Source organism: Seriola lalandi, unplaced genomic scaffold (assembly GCF_002814215.2).
Source record: "Seriola lalandi dorsalis isolate HSWRI2012SDOR001 ecotype SW California unplaced genomic scaffold, Sedor1 jcf7180002053927, whole genome shotgun sequence".
Taxonomy (NCBI): Eukaryota; Metazoa; Chordata; class Actinopteri; order Carangiformes; family Carangidae; genus Seriola; species Seriola lalandi.
The window spans coordinates 368,432-390,222 of NW_019524480.1; the positions used below are offsets into that span (position 1 = coordinate 368,432).

The 21,791-nt window shown below is 38.1% G+C and overlaps 1 protein-coding gene and 1 long non-coding RNA gene across 7 annotated transcripts in view; both read left to right on the top strand.

Moving 5' to 3' along the window:
- Nucleotides 1–5,745: 5,745 nt before the first annotated feature.
- Nucleotides 5,746–9,946, top strand: LOC111652134 (uncharacterized). 4 transcript variants are annotated; one of them, XR_015437012.1, is made up of 5 exons: nt 5,749–5,908; nt 7,948–8,085; nt 8,466–8,557; nt 8,854–8,980; nt 9,624–9,946. It is a non-coding gene; the product is annotated as an uncharacterized LOC111652134 (long non-coding RNA). The 4 variants fall into 4 exon arrangements; XR_015437011.1 differs by lacking the exon at nt 8,466–8,557 and adding an exon at nt 8,345–8,388 and having other exon boundaries at nt 5,751–5,908; XR_002760581.2 differs by having other exon boundaries at nt 5,746–5,908; nt 8,466–8,980.
- Nucleotides 9,947–15,902: 5,956 nt separating this feature from the next.
- The window catches only part of igsf9ba (immunoglobulin superfamily, member 9Ba), a 72,364-nt gene continuing 66,475 nt past the window's right edge, over nt 15,903–21,791 (top strand). The window contains exon 1 of one of the 3 annotated variants that reach the window (XM_087172947.1): nt 15,903–16,387. In XM_087172947.1, the coding sequence (XP_087029073.1) occupies nt 16,324–16,387 (64 nt within the window). In that variant the 5' untranslated portion in view covers nt 15,903–16,323. The remainder of the gene's footprint in view (nt 16,388–21,791) is intronic. The other 2 variants (XM_023402304.2, XM_023402305.2) reach the window with 2 other exon arrangements.

Genomic DNA, 21,791 nt, shown 5'->3' on the forward strand with positions numbered 1-21,791 from the left:
AAAAAAAAATCACTAGTTAGCAAATTACATATTTTGTTGATTTTTAAAGTGAAAAAAGTAAGGCAATATCTGTAGCAGACGGACACTAAAAAAATGAGCTTTTCTTCAAATGTTAATGCACAGTTGCATTTTATTTCATTAACTTAAAAAAAAGAAAGAATTAAAATTATTGTGGCATATGTAAAATATGGACACATGGGTCAGTACTCAATAATTAGCAATTAGAACTTCATCTACAGCACTTGTTTGCAACTCTGGCTTATCCAGATATTGCTTTCCATATTGCTGACTTTAGTGATTAGGCTACAGGTAAGGTTTCCGTATGACGACTCTCCCACAAAGACCCTGTTTGTGCATAAATGCTGCACAGTGGAACTGCACAGTGAAACTTTCCTGCACCTTCTTTTCAGTCATATGGTTTTTTTTTGTTTTGTTTTGCTTTTCTGCCCAGCAGACATGCAGGTTTATCTGAAACTTTTATTGGTCTTCCAAATCTTCAGTTCAGCTTTGACTTCCACGGTTTCACTTTTCTACCATGTCATGATGATGTTCAGAATCATTTTAGATCTTCAGTCAGTTGCCTAGAGGAGCCATGGATGTTGAGTGTCACCACAAGGTTTGAAGAGTCAGACAATTTAATCAGCCGACAATTCTTTACCTGCCTCACAAATCCTTACATTGAGTTAGATAAGGTTAGATAAAGTTAATGAAGTTCCGATGAGTTTACAAGTAGAAGTGTGCCCACATGCCTCAGTTACTGTTTTTTTTCTATTATTTTTTATGGTTAATGTAATAAAATGTAACAGTGCATTAACATTTGAAGCTGTTAGAGTTTTCCCCTCTAAACTTCTCAGTCTTCACAATTTCAAGGATACTGGTTAAAGCATCTATATCATATGGAGATGATTCAGTCATTACAAAAGCAGAAGATAATCTGTACACAAACCACAATTGGCTGTTGCCTGTAAGACAACAATGAGGGTATGAGCAGCTTTAATAATCGCTACAAGGGCATCAGGGCGGAAGATGGACCGTTCACAGACAGGAAATGCCTGTACATCATTGTGCTTTTTGATCTGTAAAGTCAACAACAGTTTTTCCGCTGGATCAAATACTCATTCCCAATCCTACACCAAAGTAAACAAACAAATAATAGGCCTAATAATAATAAATATTACTATGGCATCATAAAATCACTAATAGTACAAAGTGTAAAGCAGAACATTTTGCAATATCTGAATTCTGCACGAAAACAGCAATAACCCCTGTAAGCAGGTCTGTACTGCTGGCAACAAAATGACCCTTCAAAGATTCAGTTAATGTAATTTATTTTCGAGTTGTATTTATTTGCATTGCTTAAACATACTGTACATAGCTGCTTGAATTCCTGCAAATGAACAGCAGGTGGCAGTGTAAAACCAGAGATTATTGCACCTGACAAAAACAGACATCCAAATAACAGCACCATCTTATGTTAATGGACTATAATAATACTCATAGCCTACTATATACATAGTTGATTTTCTGTTTTTTGGAGTAAATCTTTTTATGTTACAGGGAATATTGTCACAGAAAACAAGCTGAATTTAAAAACAATTTTACAGTCACCTAAACTCCCATATTGATGTTGCAAATATTGGAAGTGTGTGCCCTCTGAATGTTACCCACTCACTAAATATAGACAGTAGTATAGGTTGCTACGCAATCATTCCTGTGCTGAAAGGTCCCTTCTTGCTGCCCTTTGCTGCATCTGTTAGAGAACTATATATTTCCATTGTTTTATGAATGCAGTGACACAAGAAAGAAATATACTGGTTTGAAATGTTTTTTCCCTGAGAACAGACAGTTTTTTTCTGTCATAGTAATTTCCCTGCAAGAATATTTCATATGTATGCATCACAATTGGAAAAAAGTCTGGGCAGACATGGAAGGATTAGTGAACGAGCTGACTGGGCATAAGCACAATAGTAACAAAAGGTCAAGGAGCCTTTGTCTGAAGTGACTTAAAAATTCTCATTGGAAAGTCAGTCAAGTGACTACAAAGAGATGCAAAACAACCACAAAAAGAAAACAACAGACAAAGAAATACAAAACTACTAGAAGAGATGCAAAATGACCATAAAAACTATAAGAAAGATACTTAAAATGATCACAGAGACTATACATAGGCACATCATTTGTAATTGTTTTGTGTCTATTTCAGTTTGGGTGTCTTGCTCCTCTGCAGAAGGGGTGGGGGGCTATAACATGTCTGTGCCCAGGGGCCCATTGTCTCATAATCCATCCATGTGTGCAGGAAATAGTAATATTTAGCTTCTTCATGCTTCAGTCAACTGAGGTGAATCTCATTCTGAGCCAAATTACCATTACTGTGTCACAATAAGTAATATTAGAGGTGTTGTTCATTGGCAGCTTTATTTCCTGTGGAATGTAGATGTTGTACGTAATGCACTTTTTTTTTTTTTTGTTTACCTCCATGCATCATTTGCACTGTGAATGTATATCTTTCACAATATGAATAATCCATTATAGTGTAGGTTTTTTATCCACTCATTTATTCAGTCTCAAACTCATGAGCTCTGTTCCTGCAAGCCTGACAGACAGGTCTAACACCAACCAAGCTATTTAAGGTGTTGAAATAAGCACAGGATATTAAAGCATATCTGCCTGCAGTATTATAAAAAAAAGACCAACACTGAAATTACACTGCAAATTTCTTCTACATAAAAGAAGATTATAACAGGATGAATAAACAAAACAAGTTTATGTTTTATATTCTTCTGTATGAGTGTTGACATCTACAGTATATCAAAAAACATAACACAGAGATTACCACTGTATTGCGGTATCAATAAAACAAGTGTTGTTGGGTTTTATTAGTTTAAAATGCAGACAAAGCCTCATTAAGAAGATAGAATATTGAGATGTAAGATTGTTCCATGTAAAATTTGTTTTCAACACTTTGATTTTCATGATTTAAGTACATACAACGTAAAAACTGTTAGATTTTTCTCTTTGAAATTTAGTTAAACAAAATATAATATTTGCTCAAATGTAAATACCTTAAAAGGCACTTCAAAATCAAGGCCTTTAATGCTCAAATACATTTTTCCCTCTTAGCACCTAATTCAGTCATGTGAAGTCTACCTTATCTTAACTGCTGGATTATTATAGAGTTTTAGCCGAACACAGAGAAACAGTTCACAGTAGTAAATTTGTTTTTATTTGTGCAAAGAGTTACAATACACCAGCAATATACCCAGAATAACTAATTCTTGTTTATCTCAATGCAAATATAAGTGGAGATATTAAGAGCATGCATGCAGATATATGATGCATCGTTATAAACCTATTCAACGACAGTGGACCAAGAAAGGACAGAATAAATTCCAAAAATACAGCCAAATGTGAATTCCTATTGATATTTTAAATCATTATTTAATATATGTGATTGAGGGCAAAGTATTATACAAATCCAGGTTGTATTAGTGGATGTTAATGTGAGCCATTGTAACACATGATCTCAACATTTACTACTCAAGATAAGTAGTACACAGGTTGAATAGATAATGGCACTCCAAGTCTTAAGTGATTCAAAGAAATACTAATGTATACTATATATGGCTGTATATTGGTCATAACTGTCACAGTTTCTTTGATGGATATTCTTATCTTGAAGTAACCTTCTGCGAGTGTCAAAAACCTGCTCTTTGAAGATTCCCACAGAGCTCCCAACCCCCTTCCTGCAGCTATTATTAGTGTGCTTGTGAAGCAAGACATTTCTTCTCCTGCTAATATTTCTTCTTATTATTGTTCTTTCACTACCTCTGTAACTTAAGCATATTTAAGATATATGTCTACATTTTAACTTAAAGCTGGAAAGATTCCTCTGGATGTGCATGCTATTTTTGCTCTCTCCTCTCAGAATTTTATATTGCATACTGAAGATTGCAGCTGACACACATTCGGCTTTGGATTTCATTAAAAAAGCTGCAGCCAAAAGTGTCAGCGGGGCTCCTCAGAACAGGAGTGGGACTTTAAGAACCAGCTTGAGGTTCAGATAGGGAGGTGGCTCAAATTCCCAGACATGACGATCAGAAGGAAACGGCAAACTAACAAAGCAGGAGAGGACGAAGTTTCACATCCTGGTGGCTGAGTGACTTAAGATACTCAGATTAAACCAGTATAGTAGAAGTGAATGTATTAAACCAAAAAAGACTCATTGTACCTGGAAAAAACACAATGCTGACCACAAACAAACCTGTCATATTAAGTGTGTTTGTATTGTAATTTGTGTTCTCACAGTTGCTGTCCACAGTGCCAGTAACATTAGCTGCTCACTTTGGTCTTCATGAATTTAATGGTAATGTCACAGGCTCTCCTGTGTTTGCTATGTGTTATGCTTTTTGAGGTGTGTCCCCTGAGAATTACCATAGGGCTGCCGTAACATGTTGGTTGTTGTTAGAAACAGTTTTGGGGTCATGTGGAGTACAGAAATTAAGAGAGGTGTGGTACCTTGTCTCTATGTCCGATTTCCAACTTATCCCAATACTTGAAACAGACTAGCCACCTAGCTACAATGAGGGAGCTAATCTAAGAAAACAACAGCGCAAACAACAAAGACACGATAAAAGAAAACTACAGTGGTCCGTAGAGGTAAAACACCACTACCACCCATATAACTGAGTGTCTTCGCCTAACTGTGTATTTAATATCAAAATAACAAACAGGACATGAGATGGAGTACGATTAGCAGTAGCTACACTTTTCTTTATTTCTGTACTTCATGCGTTTGGACATTAGGCTAGTATGAGCTGCAAACTTTTGGATCTTAGAAAGGTAGCTTTAGCTCTTATAACCTCTTAATATTACAAGGTTAGCTTTAGCTACTAACTCTTGAACAAAGGGTAGCATTAAGCTACTTAAGACAGCGCCTTTAATGTTAGCTGCTAACTTTGGTCTTCGTCAATTTAATGGTAAGGTAAAAGGAAAACATGTCAGTAACACTAGGTACTAACTAATGGAATACAAGGCTAGGCTAGCTGGCTAGATGGAATAATGCAGTGCAACTAACATTAATCACACACTAATGACTAATGGCGAGCAATAGCTGGTAAGTCCTATATTTTGGACATCATAAGGTCAGCATTAGCTGCTAAAGTTTTAATGTTTGGACATTATGAGGGTAACATTAATAGCTACCAATGGAAGTTTTGCTGCTATAAGAAGGATGGACATAAGAAAGATGGCATGAGCTGTGAACTTTTGACATTTCAAGGCTAGCTAACTTTGCAATCTTTGTATGAAAAATTCATGTCACACTGAAAAAAAAAATTCACTGACAGAAAGACAGAAAGCCAAATGACATTAATTTAACATGTATTGTTCATTTAATCACAAGTAAATATGATAACAAAATGTGAGTGCTATTTAACTTTATTTCAAGAATTTCAGATTTTCCATACAAAGTAGCCCAAACCATGAAAACCATCCCCAGAGCAGAAGTATATTTAAATATGCAGACACAATGCACTTGTGTCTGCATATTTCTAGCTATTTCTTAGTGTATTTCACCTTTTTTTTTTTTTAGAGGTTTTGTTTTTTGTTGAACATCTCTCTATGTGATTTTTGAAACTGAAAACCAAACAGTTTAAAAAGGGTATGGGTTTGGTTCTTACTTTAAAATTTTCTTTACAATTTCACCTGTGTCACTGCTGTAAGAACTACAACATCCAGCAGCCTCTGACTCTGCGCAGACTCAATAGCAGCCTAAAGATGGCGTCTGCCAGGATGCATCCGTGTGTGTTAACAGTTTTACTTGTATTTTTTTTTTTTCAGTTTTTTACTGATTTCCCCACCGAGGAGAAACGTTTCAGAGAGGAAATCCCGGAGAAAGTCTTGCTTATCGGTGAGTTTACAACACAAAACCCAATATAACATAACAACCTCAGCTAAAGGAGTTAACGTTAGTTCGCTTTATGACTTACTAATTATTCACATCAGATTTGTGTATTTATTAAAGTCGTTTTCTTTTTAATTTCTCGAAATCACTGAAACGTTGCGTACAAACAGGGGGTTATTTTGAGTGGTGTACATGGATGTATATTAATACATCCATGGTGGTGTACTAACAGTTGACTGTAAATGTTGATAGCCAATCACATCAGCTGTTTTTGTGTGATTTCTGAATGTCAGCTGATCCATAATAGCATCATGATTGGCGTAACCTCGTGGTGAACATGTTGACCAATTAAATGCTGTTTTTAAACAGTACTCTCACTTTTTTTGCCTTATTATTCTCCAAAGTATTGTACATAGCGGTGGGACAGTAAGAATTTCAGGGATAAAAAGTCCTCATAGTCACAAGTCAGGGGATTAAAATTCTAAAACTGTAAGGATTTTTTTTTTTTTATGTCTGATGTAGATACGGCTATCTGATGTTTATATCTGAAATATATAATTATTTACAAATATTAAGGAAATCAGATTTAAGGTAAAAGGGAAACAATATATCAATGGATGAAATACAATAACAGGAATATTATAAAAACAAGACCATTTAAAAAAAGTTATGTTATTTTTCCTTCATTTGTTTTTAATCAAATAACAACGTTCTAGCTTTTACTTGGATGAAATATGATCACTTTATGCAGTTTAATGCACATTTACATCTAACTATTAAGTGTTCACAAAGGATCTTTGGTCCTTATCTTTATCATAAAATTTCTCCCCATTTCCTTCACTTGCATCCTGTCCTCATGTCTCAGTCCCTCTCTTAAAATAAGAGATGTAACATTCTTTTCTGCGACCCATCATCTGAGGCATTATCAGTTCCTGGTGACGACAGCACAGCTGCATAACAGCTGGATCAGCTGTCAGTATGCAGGTGTTAAAAGAGCTTTTTATGCCTTGTAGTTTGTAATTGCACAGATAAAATGACACACTGTCCAAATAGTAAGTACAGCCAGTGCAGCAGTGTAGGGACATCCTCCAACAGGACCAAAATTGTCTGTGAAATAACATAAAGAAACTGTTTGACAGCAGCTGCATTCATTAAAAACCTGCATTTTTTATTTATATTGTGCACAGATCCATCAAACCACAGCTTAGTAAAGTTAAGGCTCAGACTTTGAAAGCTAATGAGCTAACAGAGCTTTATTTATTTTTTCCATACTTGCATATGCATTAATTGATTGATTTTCTATTTGTAAATTCATTATGTGATTATCCAAGTTATGTCTCCTAATTTGTAGAAATTATTTAGTAGAGTCTATGTTTTCGTGAGAGAAAACAAAATATTATCTCTATGTGACGACCTGATAAAAAGCGATGTTTAATTAAAAAGTTTTCACAGCTGAAAGACAACAGACTCTGAGGTGAGTCAGGACACAAATAAAATCTAAACTTGGGGGTGATGTTTCAGCTGAGGTGAAGCTGCTATTTTTCCTGTTATAAAACTGCAGTGATGTATCAGATCAGTCTGACCAACTGCAGTGTCCAATCGCTAACAGATTTCTAAGAAAGGTGTGTGTTGCTCTGATAAGTTTTCAGACTGATAAATACATGTGTAAATTCTCTGAACAGACTCATTTTTCAAAAACATTAATACTGCAGCTTCATGCAGAATGCAGGCGAAAAGTGAAAAAGCAGCACTTACACATTTTGCCACCACTGCTGACATAAGCCTAACAACCACACAGTGCATTCAGAATTCAGTATTCAGACTCCTTCACTTTTGTCACATTACCCCATAATGACAAAGCAGAAACCGAATGCAAATTTATTACAAAGGATTGATGAGGGAGGAAATGAGTTGTAACTGAGTGATCTGTCAAACGGACATCTATAGGTATTCTTTACTAACAGGTGCTTCTGCAAGCCCATATCATTTCTTCAAACACTGTTGTTCTAGTTACATTTTTTTCCCATGTTTTCCGAATTTATCAGGTATCACAGGACTTTAAGCAGCTTTATCCCAAGGCAGCCGAAAAACTTTTTGAAAACTGGGCTGTTGTCGATGATGGAATTCTTACATATGCCCAGTGAGAGGGAAACTGCACTTAGTGCTGGATGACATGACGCCAGGTAAGCTATTTCTTACAGTGATATCTCATAATCTATAAAAAAAAAAATGAGAGAAAAATAATTGAAAGACAGTTTAGATGTTTTTGGAATTAGACTGTATTTCAGACGTTTCTAACATGGTATCAGTTGGTAAATGTTGTTTGCTGTCTTGCTTAAGCCTGAGAAACTTGTAGCTGCAGTTTGGCTGTAGTTGACTTGCCTGGAGCATTTGGCTCTTCCATGAAGTGCCTCTAAAAATGCAACTGAATGTCATTTTCAGATTTACAATGTCCAGTCTTTACTCCAGTATCATCGCTGTTGTAGGTAATGTCTCCTCTGCTTCCCTCTGCCCCTCTGTTTTTCTCTCCTTATCTTGTCTACCTCCATCTCATCTCATCCAGTTCCAAACTTATGTCCCTCAAACAGCCTATGTAAAGTCGGCAAACAAATTCAATCCTCATGACTTTAAAAACCTGGCACATGAGTATCCACTGTCAGTCACTAGCATGATAAGATAAAACAAAAAAAGCTTAAATGTCTCTCTGGCTTGTCGTCTAACTCGGCATCAAATATGATACTTTGTAAATTCTAACCAGAATTTAGTCCATTGTAACATGTTCCAACACTTCTAGTAATCGTAATGGGATACACAATCAACACACTTTTGGTACCAATCAATACCAGGGCAGAAAAGTCAGAAATACTGCTTCAGAAGTATCACTTGTCATATACTTTAGCATACTATTTAAATGTTAATGCAACACTTTGTACCATGCTCAAATTGTTTAGTTGCTCAAGATGAGAGAGTTCTGAAGTTCCTGCCAACGCTGCTTCCCACATCCATCTATAAAGAGGAGGGAAAGTCTTCAGACCCACCACTGATGAGTCCCACAGGTCATTTATTGACATGCAGCCTGTAAGCTTCACTTTAGTTTTTCTACTTCAATAATGGTGGATGTTTGTGCTGCTTGACATGCTTGACATCTATGAAGTTAGTTTAGGGTCAGAATCAGAATGTTTGAAAGCAAAAAATGACAAACTGTGAATGTTAAACTAAACCCATAAATGATTTAGTTAAACTGTAAATGTAAAATCAAACCAAGCAGTAAATGAGAATGTGATCAGGGTTTTTTCAGTTTCTTCTTTCTTTCATGGTTCAATTCATTCTCAGTTCAGTGTTCTTGTTCTTGGTCTACATTTACAGTTTAAGTACAATCACAGTTTGTTATGGTTTGCTATGAATTGCCTTCATAGATAACCTTCCAGTGATTAGAGTTCAGTAACCAAGTATGTGATTTGGAGCTGATTTTTATGACAGCACTGCCTAATACTCTTAAACAAAGAGGCATGACTGAAGTTAATGGTGGCTAAAGTGGTCTGGTGTTTTATCTACACCCCTTCTAATTAGCACCACTGATGTTCATGAGGTCGTGTGTCATCTATTCATCAAAAGGATCGGTGTTTGTTTCTTTTATCCTAGATTTTTTTGCATTTTAAAGCTTGATAACTTTAAATGCCAGTTATATTTCAACACTAAGTGACTGATGTGTAATTCACAGGTTGGGACCAACATGGTTGAGTATTTACAAAGAGACTGATCAACAGATCAACCGTTCCCGGACATTTTGTGCCTTGGGGATGACATGACGACGTGCCAGCCCTTCACCGGTATTTCCGGCCACGTCATCGAAACAGACTCTTCGCCAGTGGCTGTCGATGTTTGTTTCATGATGTTTTACACCAAGCACCAAGTGACTCGCCACCTGGGGGTTTCTGTAGCATGCAGTGTATTGTATACTATATACATTTGTATTTATGCATAATAATTCCTTTTGGCAGAAAAATTGTAAAATGTCATTAAATGCACATTTGATAATTGTCATTTAGACTGTTGTTTTTTGAGTGTGCGGTATATTTTACTATTGAGTTTAATCTCTTCATATGTTTTGTTTGCAAAATCTTAATTGCTGAAGTAACAAAGACTGTCAGGTAAATGTAGTGCAATAAAAAGTGCATTCATTCCCTCTGGAATGTGGTGAACTTCTTAATTACAGTACTTGAGTAAATGTACTTATCTACTTTCCACCACTGTTGGTGGGAAACAGTCTAACCTTCTTAGCTACAGTAGTATTAATCATTTGGGAATAGACTGTACCGATCAGCTGGCTGGCAGGCTGAATCAGTTTGCGTTGCCAAGCACTGCTGGAAGTTTCTATATTGGTCGCAATGGGATTAACTTTCTGAAAGTCATCACAAGTTGAAAAACAATAACTCACTCTGAATATGCTCTTCCTCTGTCTTTCTTTCACAAACATACTCTCACACAGACCCTCCCCTCGACCACAGCAGCTTGACTCTCGCTCAAGAGATGCTGTCACCAGAGAGTGAAGTTCATCACATTCAGGGAGGCTAAATAGTTTATGCTATACGTCGCATGTCAAGAGTCAGGAATTAGCAACTCAGCTTAATTAACACTGGTATTAATAGATTTCACAAGTGAGCTGGAAGGCAGCATGATGCACAGGAGAAAAGAATATTTGGAGACTTGATGATTTCAGTGTGATAAAGGGAGCAGGCAGCTTTAAATTTTTTGCTTGATTTTCACACTGTGACTGTCTTTTCGCCTGGAATTTTAACAACCGCGTGTATTTTAATTACACTAACCAATAAGGAGCACTATTTCTGGCAGTTAGAAACACCTGTAGAGAGATATGTGAAACCATGGCAACCATACATGTTACCTCCAGCAGAAATGGGTTCAACAGCATGTTTTAACTGCGTGCAGTGGTAATACTGAAAGTTGAAGTGCAGTGCTTTACCAGTAATGGGAGAGCTGATATTGTGTGGATATAGTCAGGATGTAAAGCTGGAGTAGAATCAATCCATGTGAAGATTTAATGGATGGACATCAGATTACTTAACAGCCAATTATTTAACTTCCTGAGGTGACAAAGTGTGCAGACATGTAGGATACTGTTGTGATTCAGCGCACTTCACTCACTCTCATATTTTCCCCACAGATCCACCGTTTGGGTGGGTTGTTCACAGACTCCGCTGATGACCACTGAACATGACAAGTGATTCTCATCTGAGCAGCAGTGCGGAGAATGAAAGCGACTTTGAGGCCCCGAGTCCTCCTGCCAACGCAATGCATGTGTCATTCACATCTGCTGCTTCATAGACGGAGAGGGAGACAAGACAGTGAATGACTGTGAGTTTGACTTGTTTCAACCCTGGTATTACAGGTTTTATTTAACATTTAATGTCCAGTTTCAAACACATTTTTATATACAATCACTTCTCTGAAACATTGCACTGTCTCTATCAGCACCCTAAAGGCAGATTTGTACTGTAAGCAGAGAAGAGGAGTCTAAAACAGTAAATTAGGTGTAAGTAAGAAAACTTCAGAACAATAATTTTACTGCAGAACCTGTTTAAATTGTTATACTGTGACATTTTTAATCAAACGAGACCTAATTACACAGCTGAAATCTTTCAGTTTTGACAGCTTGCTCAGATCAAGTTGGGCTGACTAACTTGATCTGAGTTAGTCCACAGCCTCACCCAGGGAAAAAAATGAGTAAGGATTATGAACGACTTCAGGAGGTGCCTTTTGTTCATAAGGAGGATACATATTCTCTATTGTACAGGCTACTATAGGATGCTTCCACAATTAATCTGTTTTGTAGTTGTTGCTGTTGTAAAGAGCCAATTGAAATCAGCCAAATTGAATACCGTCATATACAATTTGTCAGTATATATATATTTATAGCATATCCAGAAATCTAAGGTGATTATCATTAATAAAATCTCATTTGGTTAAATACTAACATTGCATATTCCTATATTGCTTAGGTTGTCCTCAATAACATTTTAATAAAAAAAAATAAAATAAACCCACAAATAAATACAACTGAAAAGCAAGGCTAATCTCTTATGTAAAACACTGCTGACCATGACTGGTGAAAAGCATGAATTATACTGACAGGGAGTGTGAGACTGTAAGGACATGCAGAGCTTATAAAACACCATAAACAGACATGCAACAGAACATCTGTTCAGCAGCCGGCGTTTGGTACAGGCAGGTTAGTCAGCTGCAGGCTGACTGACTGATGCTGGATGGGGCCCTGGGTGTACACATCCATATGTCCCTGTCACTAAAGCATGTGAGTCTGGAAGCATTTGGATCAGACCAGTCACACCAATGTACAGGTTTACAGTACATGGGAATAAAGGAACAATGCAAGAATTTGCTTTGGGTTTTTTGAACATTATGGATTAGGAATGTCATACTGTAATGTTACTTTCACACTGTCCTGCTTTAGAGGATATAAAATAAAATTATGATCACTGCAGACATCAAAAAGCTGCTTGCTCACAGTAGTGACAGATTCTGAAGATCCCACTGGACAATGACCCTAAAAATAAACGAGTGTGCTGTACTCAAAGATAAATATATATTAATTTTTCATTCCATTATTTTTGGCATGACAGGCAGCAGATACAGAGATTCTGAGTTTACCTTGTCAGAAAAGAAAAATATTTTGTTGATTTCTGCTCAAAATAAGACTATACTGTAAGTTTGAATTAGTGGTGGAGCCTTTGTTCAAGTAAAAGTACTGCTGTAGCTGCTTGCGGTGGAGCTAGTTTTAACTCATTTTTATACGGTTGGCTAGTTTCGTCCAGTGGTTCCCAACCTAGAGGTAGGGCCCCTCTGAGGAGCTACAACAAAAATCTGAGGGGTCGGTCGTGAGATGATTAATGGGGCAGTAAAGAAGAAAACATTAAGTTCTGCTACACAATTCTGTTTTCATTTGTTGGTCTTTTCTCTCATCTTCACTTTTTTGTGAAATAACAGATAATTTTACCTATGGGGGGCCTTAAAATTCTTACTCACATGAAAGGATATAAACAGGTTTAGGAGGGAAATCTCACTTTGGTGGAACTGAAATCAACATCTCATAGTCTTCTGAAACGAGGTAGAAGTAACTCAGACTTTGACTGAAGAAATTCTACTTAGTTGTGGTATTGGCAAACTAGTAAAATGAAACTCCTGTCTCTTGTTTCAAATCCACATTGGCTTCAAATGCCTTTAAATGTGAAAACATTGGAGTGGACACAGTGAACATTAATGAGAATATCCTTTTTTTGATCACTGAGAGGCTCCAAGTTCAAACATCAACATTAAACTCAATAAAAGACGAATCTGACTCATACATTAAACAAAGGATATGAGTGTTTTCTGTGGAAAATAATCCCCAAGTAGTTTTTTCAGGGCAGCTAAACTGGTCCCTGGTGCATTTAAAATTTAGAAACATTTCATGTTCCCTCCCTGCTCTTTGCTAACCGCCGTCCTGTCTCCCCCTAACAGAGCCAAAAAACTAATAGTTGTGTTGCGTAAGAGATTATCTTAACTGCTCTTATCTTTTTCTCTGCTGTGGCTTGTAGGAAATCTAATTCTATCATGTAAAAAAAAAGAAAAACAACCTCTCCTGTGGCTTCATGAAGCAAAGGCCATTATGTCAAGTCAATTTTTATTTATATAGCGCCAAAGCACAGCAGAAGTTGTCTCAAGGCACTTTTATAATACTGATTACAGAGACCCAAATAATCCCAGCGTGAGCATTATGCCATGTTTGTGTCACTGTGGAAACAGACTCATGCTACTGAACGTATAGGCATGCAGTATGTTCTGGTGTAGTGTCAGCACTTCTGTAACTTTAGGTGAGGGTTGGAGGGAGTTGTGTAGGTATAACGTGACCTTGTTTTGCAGCAGTCACACCACACTACTGCACACCTCTGCTAACAGCAATAGTGAGAATCTGTGAGTCTGACGGATGCTCCACCTTCAAAATGGCTTGGTCAGTGCTGGAAAACAGTTGCTGCATGCAGCTCTCTCTGTGGGGAAGAGTTTGAAATGTGAAATCCTCCGTTTGTCCTGTTTGGTCAAACAGCTGTATGAGTAAACAAGGACTGGCTGCTGCACAGCTATTGATAATTAAGATTTTAAAACTTATGGCTCATCGCTTGAGATGATATGCTATTGAGTCTTCTGCAGAGTAAAGTTTAAAGTGAAGATGGTTTTGTTTTTAGAGTTGCAGCTCCTTTTGGCTTGAGACGTTTTTAAAGAGAAACAATGTTCACTTGCGCCCCCTTTTTTACAGGTTGAACACATGCACGAATGCAACCAAGTGCAATGTTCACTTCTCAGATTTATTCATGTCAATGGTTTTTACAGTCTTTCACAATAAAATTATAGAAAGATCAGAGAACAGTTAGAAAAAAAGAACAGATAAGAATAAATAAGATTTATTTATTTATTTATTTCTGTTGTTTTATCTTGTTACTCATCTGGCAACCGCTCAGATTAATCCCCTTTGAGGGATTCCGACCAGGTTGGTAACCTCTGTTCAAGACGAAAACAAACATACAGCCACATTGAATAAATAAGTGGTGAAACAAATGCAGAGGCTTCCATACAGTGCTCAGGAGGGGGTCACTGAGTATTTGGACGAGCTTGAGACTGATGTGAATCATATGCTATGACCTTCACAGTCACCAGATCTCAACCCAACACCTTTTGGAGCATATTAGACAACGCTCGCTGCCACCATCATCAAAACAACCAATGAGAGAAAGGATTTTGAAAGGATGGTTATCATCCCCCCAATAGAGTTCAGAGACTTCAGAAACTATGCCAAGGAGCATTGAAGCTGCTTAATGCTGTTTTTTGATAATTTGGTAGCCCATATGTAACATGTGTAGGCCTGATGTGATGCCTTGATATGAGCACACATGCAGGGTGAAAGGTTGAGGGATCAGCCTGTGTTCAACTCTTCTCAGATAGAGGGGTGATGTCCATTGTCATACTGGTCAAAACTGACCCCAGCCGGTTGTAAAACAGTGATAAAAAACGGTCAAATGTATTATGAAACTATTACTCAGCAGGATTTTATTACAGGACTAAAACGGCCTGCAGAAAAAAATGGTGAATGTCGGATTTTTATTCACCTTTTTCTTTTTTTTTTTTTAGATTTTATTTAATTTCAGACGGGAATATGACAGTCTCCAAAAAAGAAGGGAGGGGGGAGACAGACAGATAGACAGACAGACATACATAAATGCCGAGACAAAAATGTGACGAAATCTGCAAAAAAAAGAGACCGAGATTTACAAAATCTGGTCCTGAGACTATAGTCTTCACCAAATTCCTCTCATGTAATAGATTCCTATGTGTTTATCTAACACACAGCAGCAGCAGCAGCAGCAGCAGCCGGTATGTGCGAGGTGTTATTTGGGTGAGATCTGAGCTGATGTCGAGCAGCCAGAGGCGCACAGGCGTTATGAATCCTCTGTGGTCATGCATGTAGAAAACAGAAGGAGTGAATGTGAAGCAGCCCTTATCAGCGGTAACCATGTGTGCGCAGTGGGCAGCGTGATGGAGCTGCATCCTTGCGCTCGCGGCCGTCGAGGAAAAACAGGCAAACGGTATTGTATCTGTCGCCACACCCATCACACAAAGCCAGACACGGCGCGGTAGCCAGGAAAAAAAGAGCGTTTTAAGTCGGTGACAGCGACATGACAACAGCCGAGGGCTATGGGTGAGCGACAGATGAGTCACACACATCCACCAGCCCCCCCCCCTCCACCTTTCATCGCAGATACTGTAAACCTGCAGCATACATAACTGGATGGTACCAATACTGACGAATAGTGCAAAAAAAAAAAGAAAAAAAAAAAGCAGTGTGGGTGAATGGATGATGGGCGGTGATGGTGCACGTGGGGCCAGTTTAGGAGAGGTATTTAAAGATGTGGACACAGCTCTCTGTCAATGCGCATGATACTGCGGTTCCACTACTACGGCACGCTCCAACTCACCTTGAATCGGCGCACGGCCGCTCTCCTGTCATTCGGGTGCGGGGCGTACAGAGAACCAATACACGCCCCAAAGCCTCAACCAGCAGCCAATCCAATGACAGAAGAGGCGGACCTGTGGCTGCATTCTCACACTTGGTTTCACTATGCGCTCGTAAAACGGCTCCGTCTACTACAAACGCGGCGGTGCAGGTGCTCTGTCTCTTCGGGAGAGGATGCGGATGGAAGGACGGGGGAGGGAAGGGATGAAGGGAAACGCCACGAGGAAAGAAAATAGGATATGAAAAGAGGCTCGTGCTAAGAGACCGTGAGGTGCAAGGTCGAATATGAGAGATTGGTTGAACGGGGCACTTTGCGTGGTAATAGCTGGTCGGCAATAGTACTATGATTTGGTATGTGGCCACTCTGATAGCAAGTGTATTCAGCACCAGAGGAACGGCCGCTCAAGGTGAGTTGAAGTGCAGTATATCTTGTGCCGCACATAGCATATGATTTCTGCTGTCTTCGTGTGCGCTTGGTGCTGCTTTTTGTAATCGCATGACATTTTTTTGTATGTTAGGTTCATATGAACTGTGGGGCTATTTCATTCTAACAAATGGCTGCATATCTCATATGTCACGTGAAAGTTCAGCCCTGGTTAAATCGTATCAGGGAAACAACAATTGTCTTGAAATGGCCTTGCTCATATGCATGATAATATCTGAGATGGGATCATTCTTATGCCAGTGATAGAAAGACTAGTGTCCACAATTATTGAGAATGACAAAGACAGCTTGATTGATTTGGCTGTGGGTTAGGCCTGTACTGTGATATCTATGAGGCTCATTTTGTGTGATAAAGCAACGAGTAAATTGGAAAATAACGTTCCCGCTGCTGAGGGGAAATGTGTGCATTGTATCATAGCAAGCAGTCCCATTTGAGTTCTCCAGAGAGGGGTGTGACCGTCTCAGCCCTCAAGATGGAAAAGTAACTAAATAATGCATCACGTGTCAGATAAAATGCACTCTTGGATTTGATAGAGTCCATTGCTGCATGCATGGGATTCATATGCTGAATTTCACATTGCACATGGACAGGGTCTCAGTGTTGTGTGTGATGCACTGAACACATATGAGCTGCAAGGCTCGCCTGGTGCTGATCTAAGTGCTTCATAAACTAGTCATTCCTGGAGCTACAAACTGCACAATATCCCTTTTGTTCATATTTTTTCCTGAGCACTCTGTATTGACCCATGTACTTACTTAACCTTGCTCTTCCACTTATGTCCAGATGAGGGAGACATGTGCCAAGCTGTCGCCTGGTAACTGATCCCAATGACCCCACATACCCAGTCAAAACTGGTCTGCTCACAGGTCTGGCTCCTCCTGTGATGACAGCCACATCCAAGCTAAGCACAATGTGAAAACTTCCTCTAATAATGCAGTGAAACACATTTGAGCATCTCTCAGTGCGGTCATTGCTTAAAGCACAAATTCTCCATTTTATGAAGGCTTAGATGTGGCTTAATAATATCAATCCAAAGGTGTTGTCTGGTGTCGGCACTGCACTGAAGGTGATTTACTTTCGAATTATAGGCTGCGCCAGAGAGTCACAAATCACAACATATTAAAAATGAGAGCCGGTTTACTTCTTCTACTACAGTGTCCCAGAATATAGTGTTTGATCATAGTCTGGTGCGACACAGAACCACTGAAACGCATGTCAACACCAACTGTGACTTATTTTTCATCTCTTATTGCTAATCATAAAGACAACAAAGCAACCTATCATTAGAATTTAAGGCTTTTTTTTGACCATATTTAAACTCATGATTGCCAGAAGTCAAATATCTTTTTGTGCAGCATAATCTATTTACAGGTTGTTGGTTGAATACAAAAATATACTATGAAATAAATAAAACACATTAGAAAATAAGTCACAGTGTCTTAAATCATCAAGATAAAATATCGACTGAAGCTTGACATTTTGGGCCATACATATTAAATATAATAATAAATATATGTTTGCCCTCCATCTGAGAATTAGATGAGAAAACTGATACTACTCTTGTGTTTGCCTGGTCAGTATTAAGTGTGAGCTAGCAGCCAGTTAGCTTAGCTTAGCACAGAGAGTGGAAACAGGGGGAAACACCTAGCCTGGTTTTGTTTGAATGTACAAAAATCCACCTAGCAGGACCTCTGTATCTCACAAACATGTTTGCTTAAGCCATAAAAACACACATTTTAAAAACCATAAGTTTTGGTTTTACAGGGTGTTATGTGTCAGAGTATTTCTTGGACAGGAGCAGTGACTTCCAGGAGTTTTCTTGTCACTGTGACAATGCGGAGCAACCAGCAGAGCCTCCAGGAAATCTCTCCCCCCAGCCAATAAGTAGTGCAGCATGTAGCCTCTTGTAGTTTTTTCACTTTGTTTTTTCTAGAGATTAAACAAGCAAAATATAATGTGTTAATTAGTGGGCTTTAGGGTAGTAGGTTAATCGGTGGATTTTGATACTTTTAGCCAGAGTGGGACATGGTCCCCCTGTTCCCAGTCTTTGTGCTATGCTAAGCTAACTGGCTGCTGGCTCCATCTTCATATTTACTGTAGTAACTTGAGTAGTATTGATCCGCTCATTTAACTCTCTCCATGAAAGGAAATAAGCGCATTACACAAAATGTCAAACTATTCCTTTAAGAAATGGTAATTAAATAAGCTGCCATTCGCTTACTCTGGTACAAAGCTGCAAATCACATACTTTCCCGTTGGAAACCAAAGGCTAATGATATGCATGTTAGCTGCTGCAGCAGCTGCCCTCTCCATCGAGAGCCAATCTGACCCCATCCTGTTGGATTGGATACAACACTAACAAAATGGTGGTGCACTCCGGATTTCTACCAATAAGAAAAAACATATTAGAGAAAGTTTGATTGGTTTTCCACAGTCAGACGTGGAGGTAACAGTGCTGATAATATGATTTAATCCATTTTGTTAGTTTTCTTCCGTTAATACATGATGGGAGTTTCAGATCAGCTTTCCAGGTACCAGCGGACATGAACGAAAACAGATGGTCGAAAACGAACATGCTCCAAAACAAACAAAAGAAAAGTAGGATTAGGGCAGCTCAGCTGAGCTGAGACTGGGCTCCTTTCTCATGAGTGGTATTTTGTTATATTTGCACTTTGCTTAGTGTTAGGCATAAACAAAGGACCAGAGAGTCCACAGCAAAATGTCGACATGAAATGCTTTAATTTCCTGTAGAAAATTACATTTCAAAATAGCATAAACTTCCTGAAACAGTTAATGTAAAATTATTTGTCCGGGCAATATTTGCACCTATCAACAACTTTAGTGTGGGTCTGGATAATACATAATACATTATGAAATTAGGTTTAACAATAATCAGTATGCTGCACCACTGTGTTTTTATAATGCAGTGCTCCATTAAATACTGTAGATGTTTATTGTTATTCAGTAAAGATAAAGAATTTGTTGTTCTAACTAAATCATACTGTTACTACAGAGAAAGTTGTAATACATAATTACTGTATATCAATTTAATTTCAACTGAAAAATCCAAACACCAACAGATGTATCATACTCTGGAAATGACTTATTATTAGGAGAGATGATGTTTTTAATTTTAATGAGCCTCTTCTGAAACTCACACTGGTCAGAGCGTTGCTGTGTGTGTGTTCTGAAAGTCAGAAAAGAAAAATTTTGAAAAACAAAAACAAGAAAACACAAAAATCTTCAAGATATAATTTCGCACAGCTCTGCTTAAATAGTAAAACAATATACTGGCACAATATGTGAGTGTTGTAAGTGGCACAACACAATGTGATGCAGGTCTTGTTCTTCCCATACACTGACTTAAAGTATGATTTAGGGCTGTGGTGGCCATGAAGGTGGCATCATCTGCAAACATGGATAGTTTGAAAATGTGAAGCACATGGGCATTGATGTAAATGGAACAGACGAGGTGGAAGAACACGTGTTCCCATAACACTGCACTGACTAGTTGATAAACTCTTTAGACAGAAAATTTTGATAATGTTGAAAACGAAAAAGGAGAGAAATATTTTTTGTTATTTCAGATATGATTTGCTTGCACTTGTCTGTTTCATGTCATTGTAGATTTAATACCTTTGGGTAATAATAACAAATAATTGCTTCTGAACATAATCATAATGGTAGCACGTCATTCGTTAAAAAAAAACGTTGCCCAGCTTTTGCGTTAACACGCTGCAGTGTCAAATACAGGCAGGCACATTTTCCTAGAGGATAACTTTCAAATGTAAATAATGCTCTAGCGTTGAAAGAGCCTTTCTCATAGTATTATAAACCACTGTGCACTTTTAAATTTACTTACTTAACTTAAATTGTATAAGTTTAATAATTGAATTATAATTGAACAAGTTATGTGAAAAAAACATCCAATTACAAAAAATTTAACAACAATATATATATAAATATATATATATATATATATATATATATATATATGTATAAGCAGTGTATAAGCAGTGATTGACACATAATTGCTCAGGTATGATCAATCCGTCATAGTAACTGGACAGTCAAGGAAGTTTTCTTGTGCCAAGTGCCCATTGGGGAGGCAGCATATGGTCAGGGAGACTCGAGGGTAGTTCAACAAAGTCAACAGTGACTTGGCAACCAATCAAGGTGAAGCAAGAGGGACGCTGATGGCAATATAGAAGTAATTAAATGTCATTGGCAAATGTTGGGGAGTGGTATATTTGAAGGACTACTTTCAGTCTGAGTCACTGATGGCAGACCGACTCCTCTTAGGTCCTATGCAAGGGCTTGGTGTTTTTTAAGCGTTAGTTGAGCTGGCTTTTGGCCAGATGGTATTCATCTGTAATTCCCTTCTTGTGAGCCGGCTCCTTGATGTTTCACAGGGTCCAGAGCTCCCTCGTGAACCGTGCCTTGGCACACTTGTTCTTGTCACTGGGTTTCCTCTGAAGGCATGTTTCTTCAAAGACAGAGATATATAGAAGCAGACAGGATTGTGAAGGTGTCAAAACTGTCACTCACATATCTGAGGCCTCCCATTAGTGCTGAAGCGGCGTCTGAAAGCCCTCCTACTGTCTCTGCGGGTCCAGTTTCAGATAGATTGGGCTGTCTTTGGTTTTTGTGGGGATGTTGAGACTGTCTGGGACACTGTAAGTCTGCTTTCCATGAGATGGTTGAGAAAATGTTTTGACAGCAGTGTTTTAATTTGTCTGACATCTGAAGTGTTTTCAAAAGTTTTAATGATATGAGTAAGGGACATGAGTGCCTTTTCTTTCCACATTCACTTCACTGCAGTTTAACGATGTTTTCATGACTGTTTTTCCATGTTGGTTGAAAACTGAATAGAAATGTCTTTTTTTTTTTACTCTTGAACAATCAAAAGTAAATTTTGGTGGAATTTCTACTTAAATATGTTCAATGTCAATGAATCATAGTTGGCAATTTATGTTAAGCTGTGTTCATGAACACATGTCCTAACTGGCTACTCAAAACTCTGTGAATGGTTTGTATTCAATTTTTGTTTTCTTTTTACTTCTGAATATTTTTATTGTACCATCAAAAACTGAGACACTACTCTCCAGCACACAAACACAAACATGGTGTACTGTACTGGAAATTATGTTTTAATTTTGATGGACTTGGATTGAAGCTCACACTGATCTGCACTCGCTGTGTGTGTGTTCTGAAAGTAAGATTTCAATCAAGCAAACTATGCAGCAAAAGTCGTAAACTACCACTGTAGTTTTTGTAGATGCTGCATACTGATGAGCAACTTATCTTCCTGTGCTGACATTATTTGTATGTGTTGCAATAGTGACAAAACCATTGTGTATGATGCA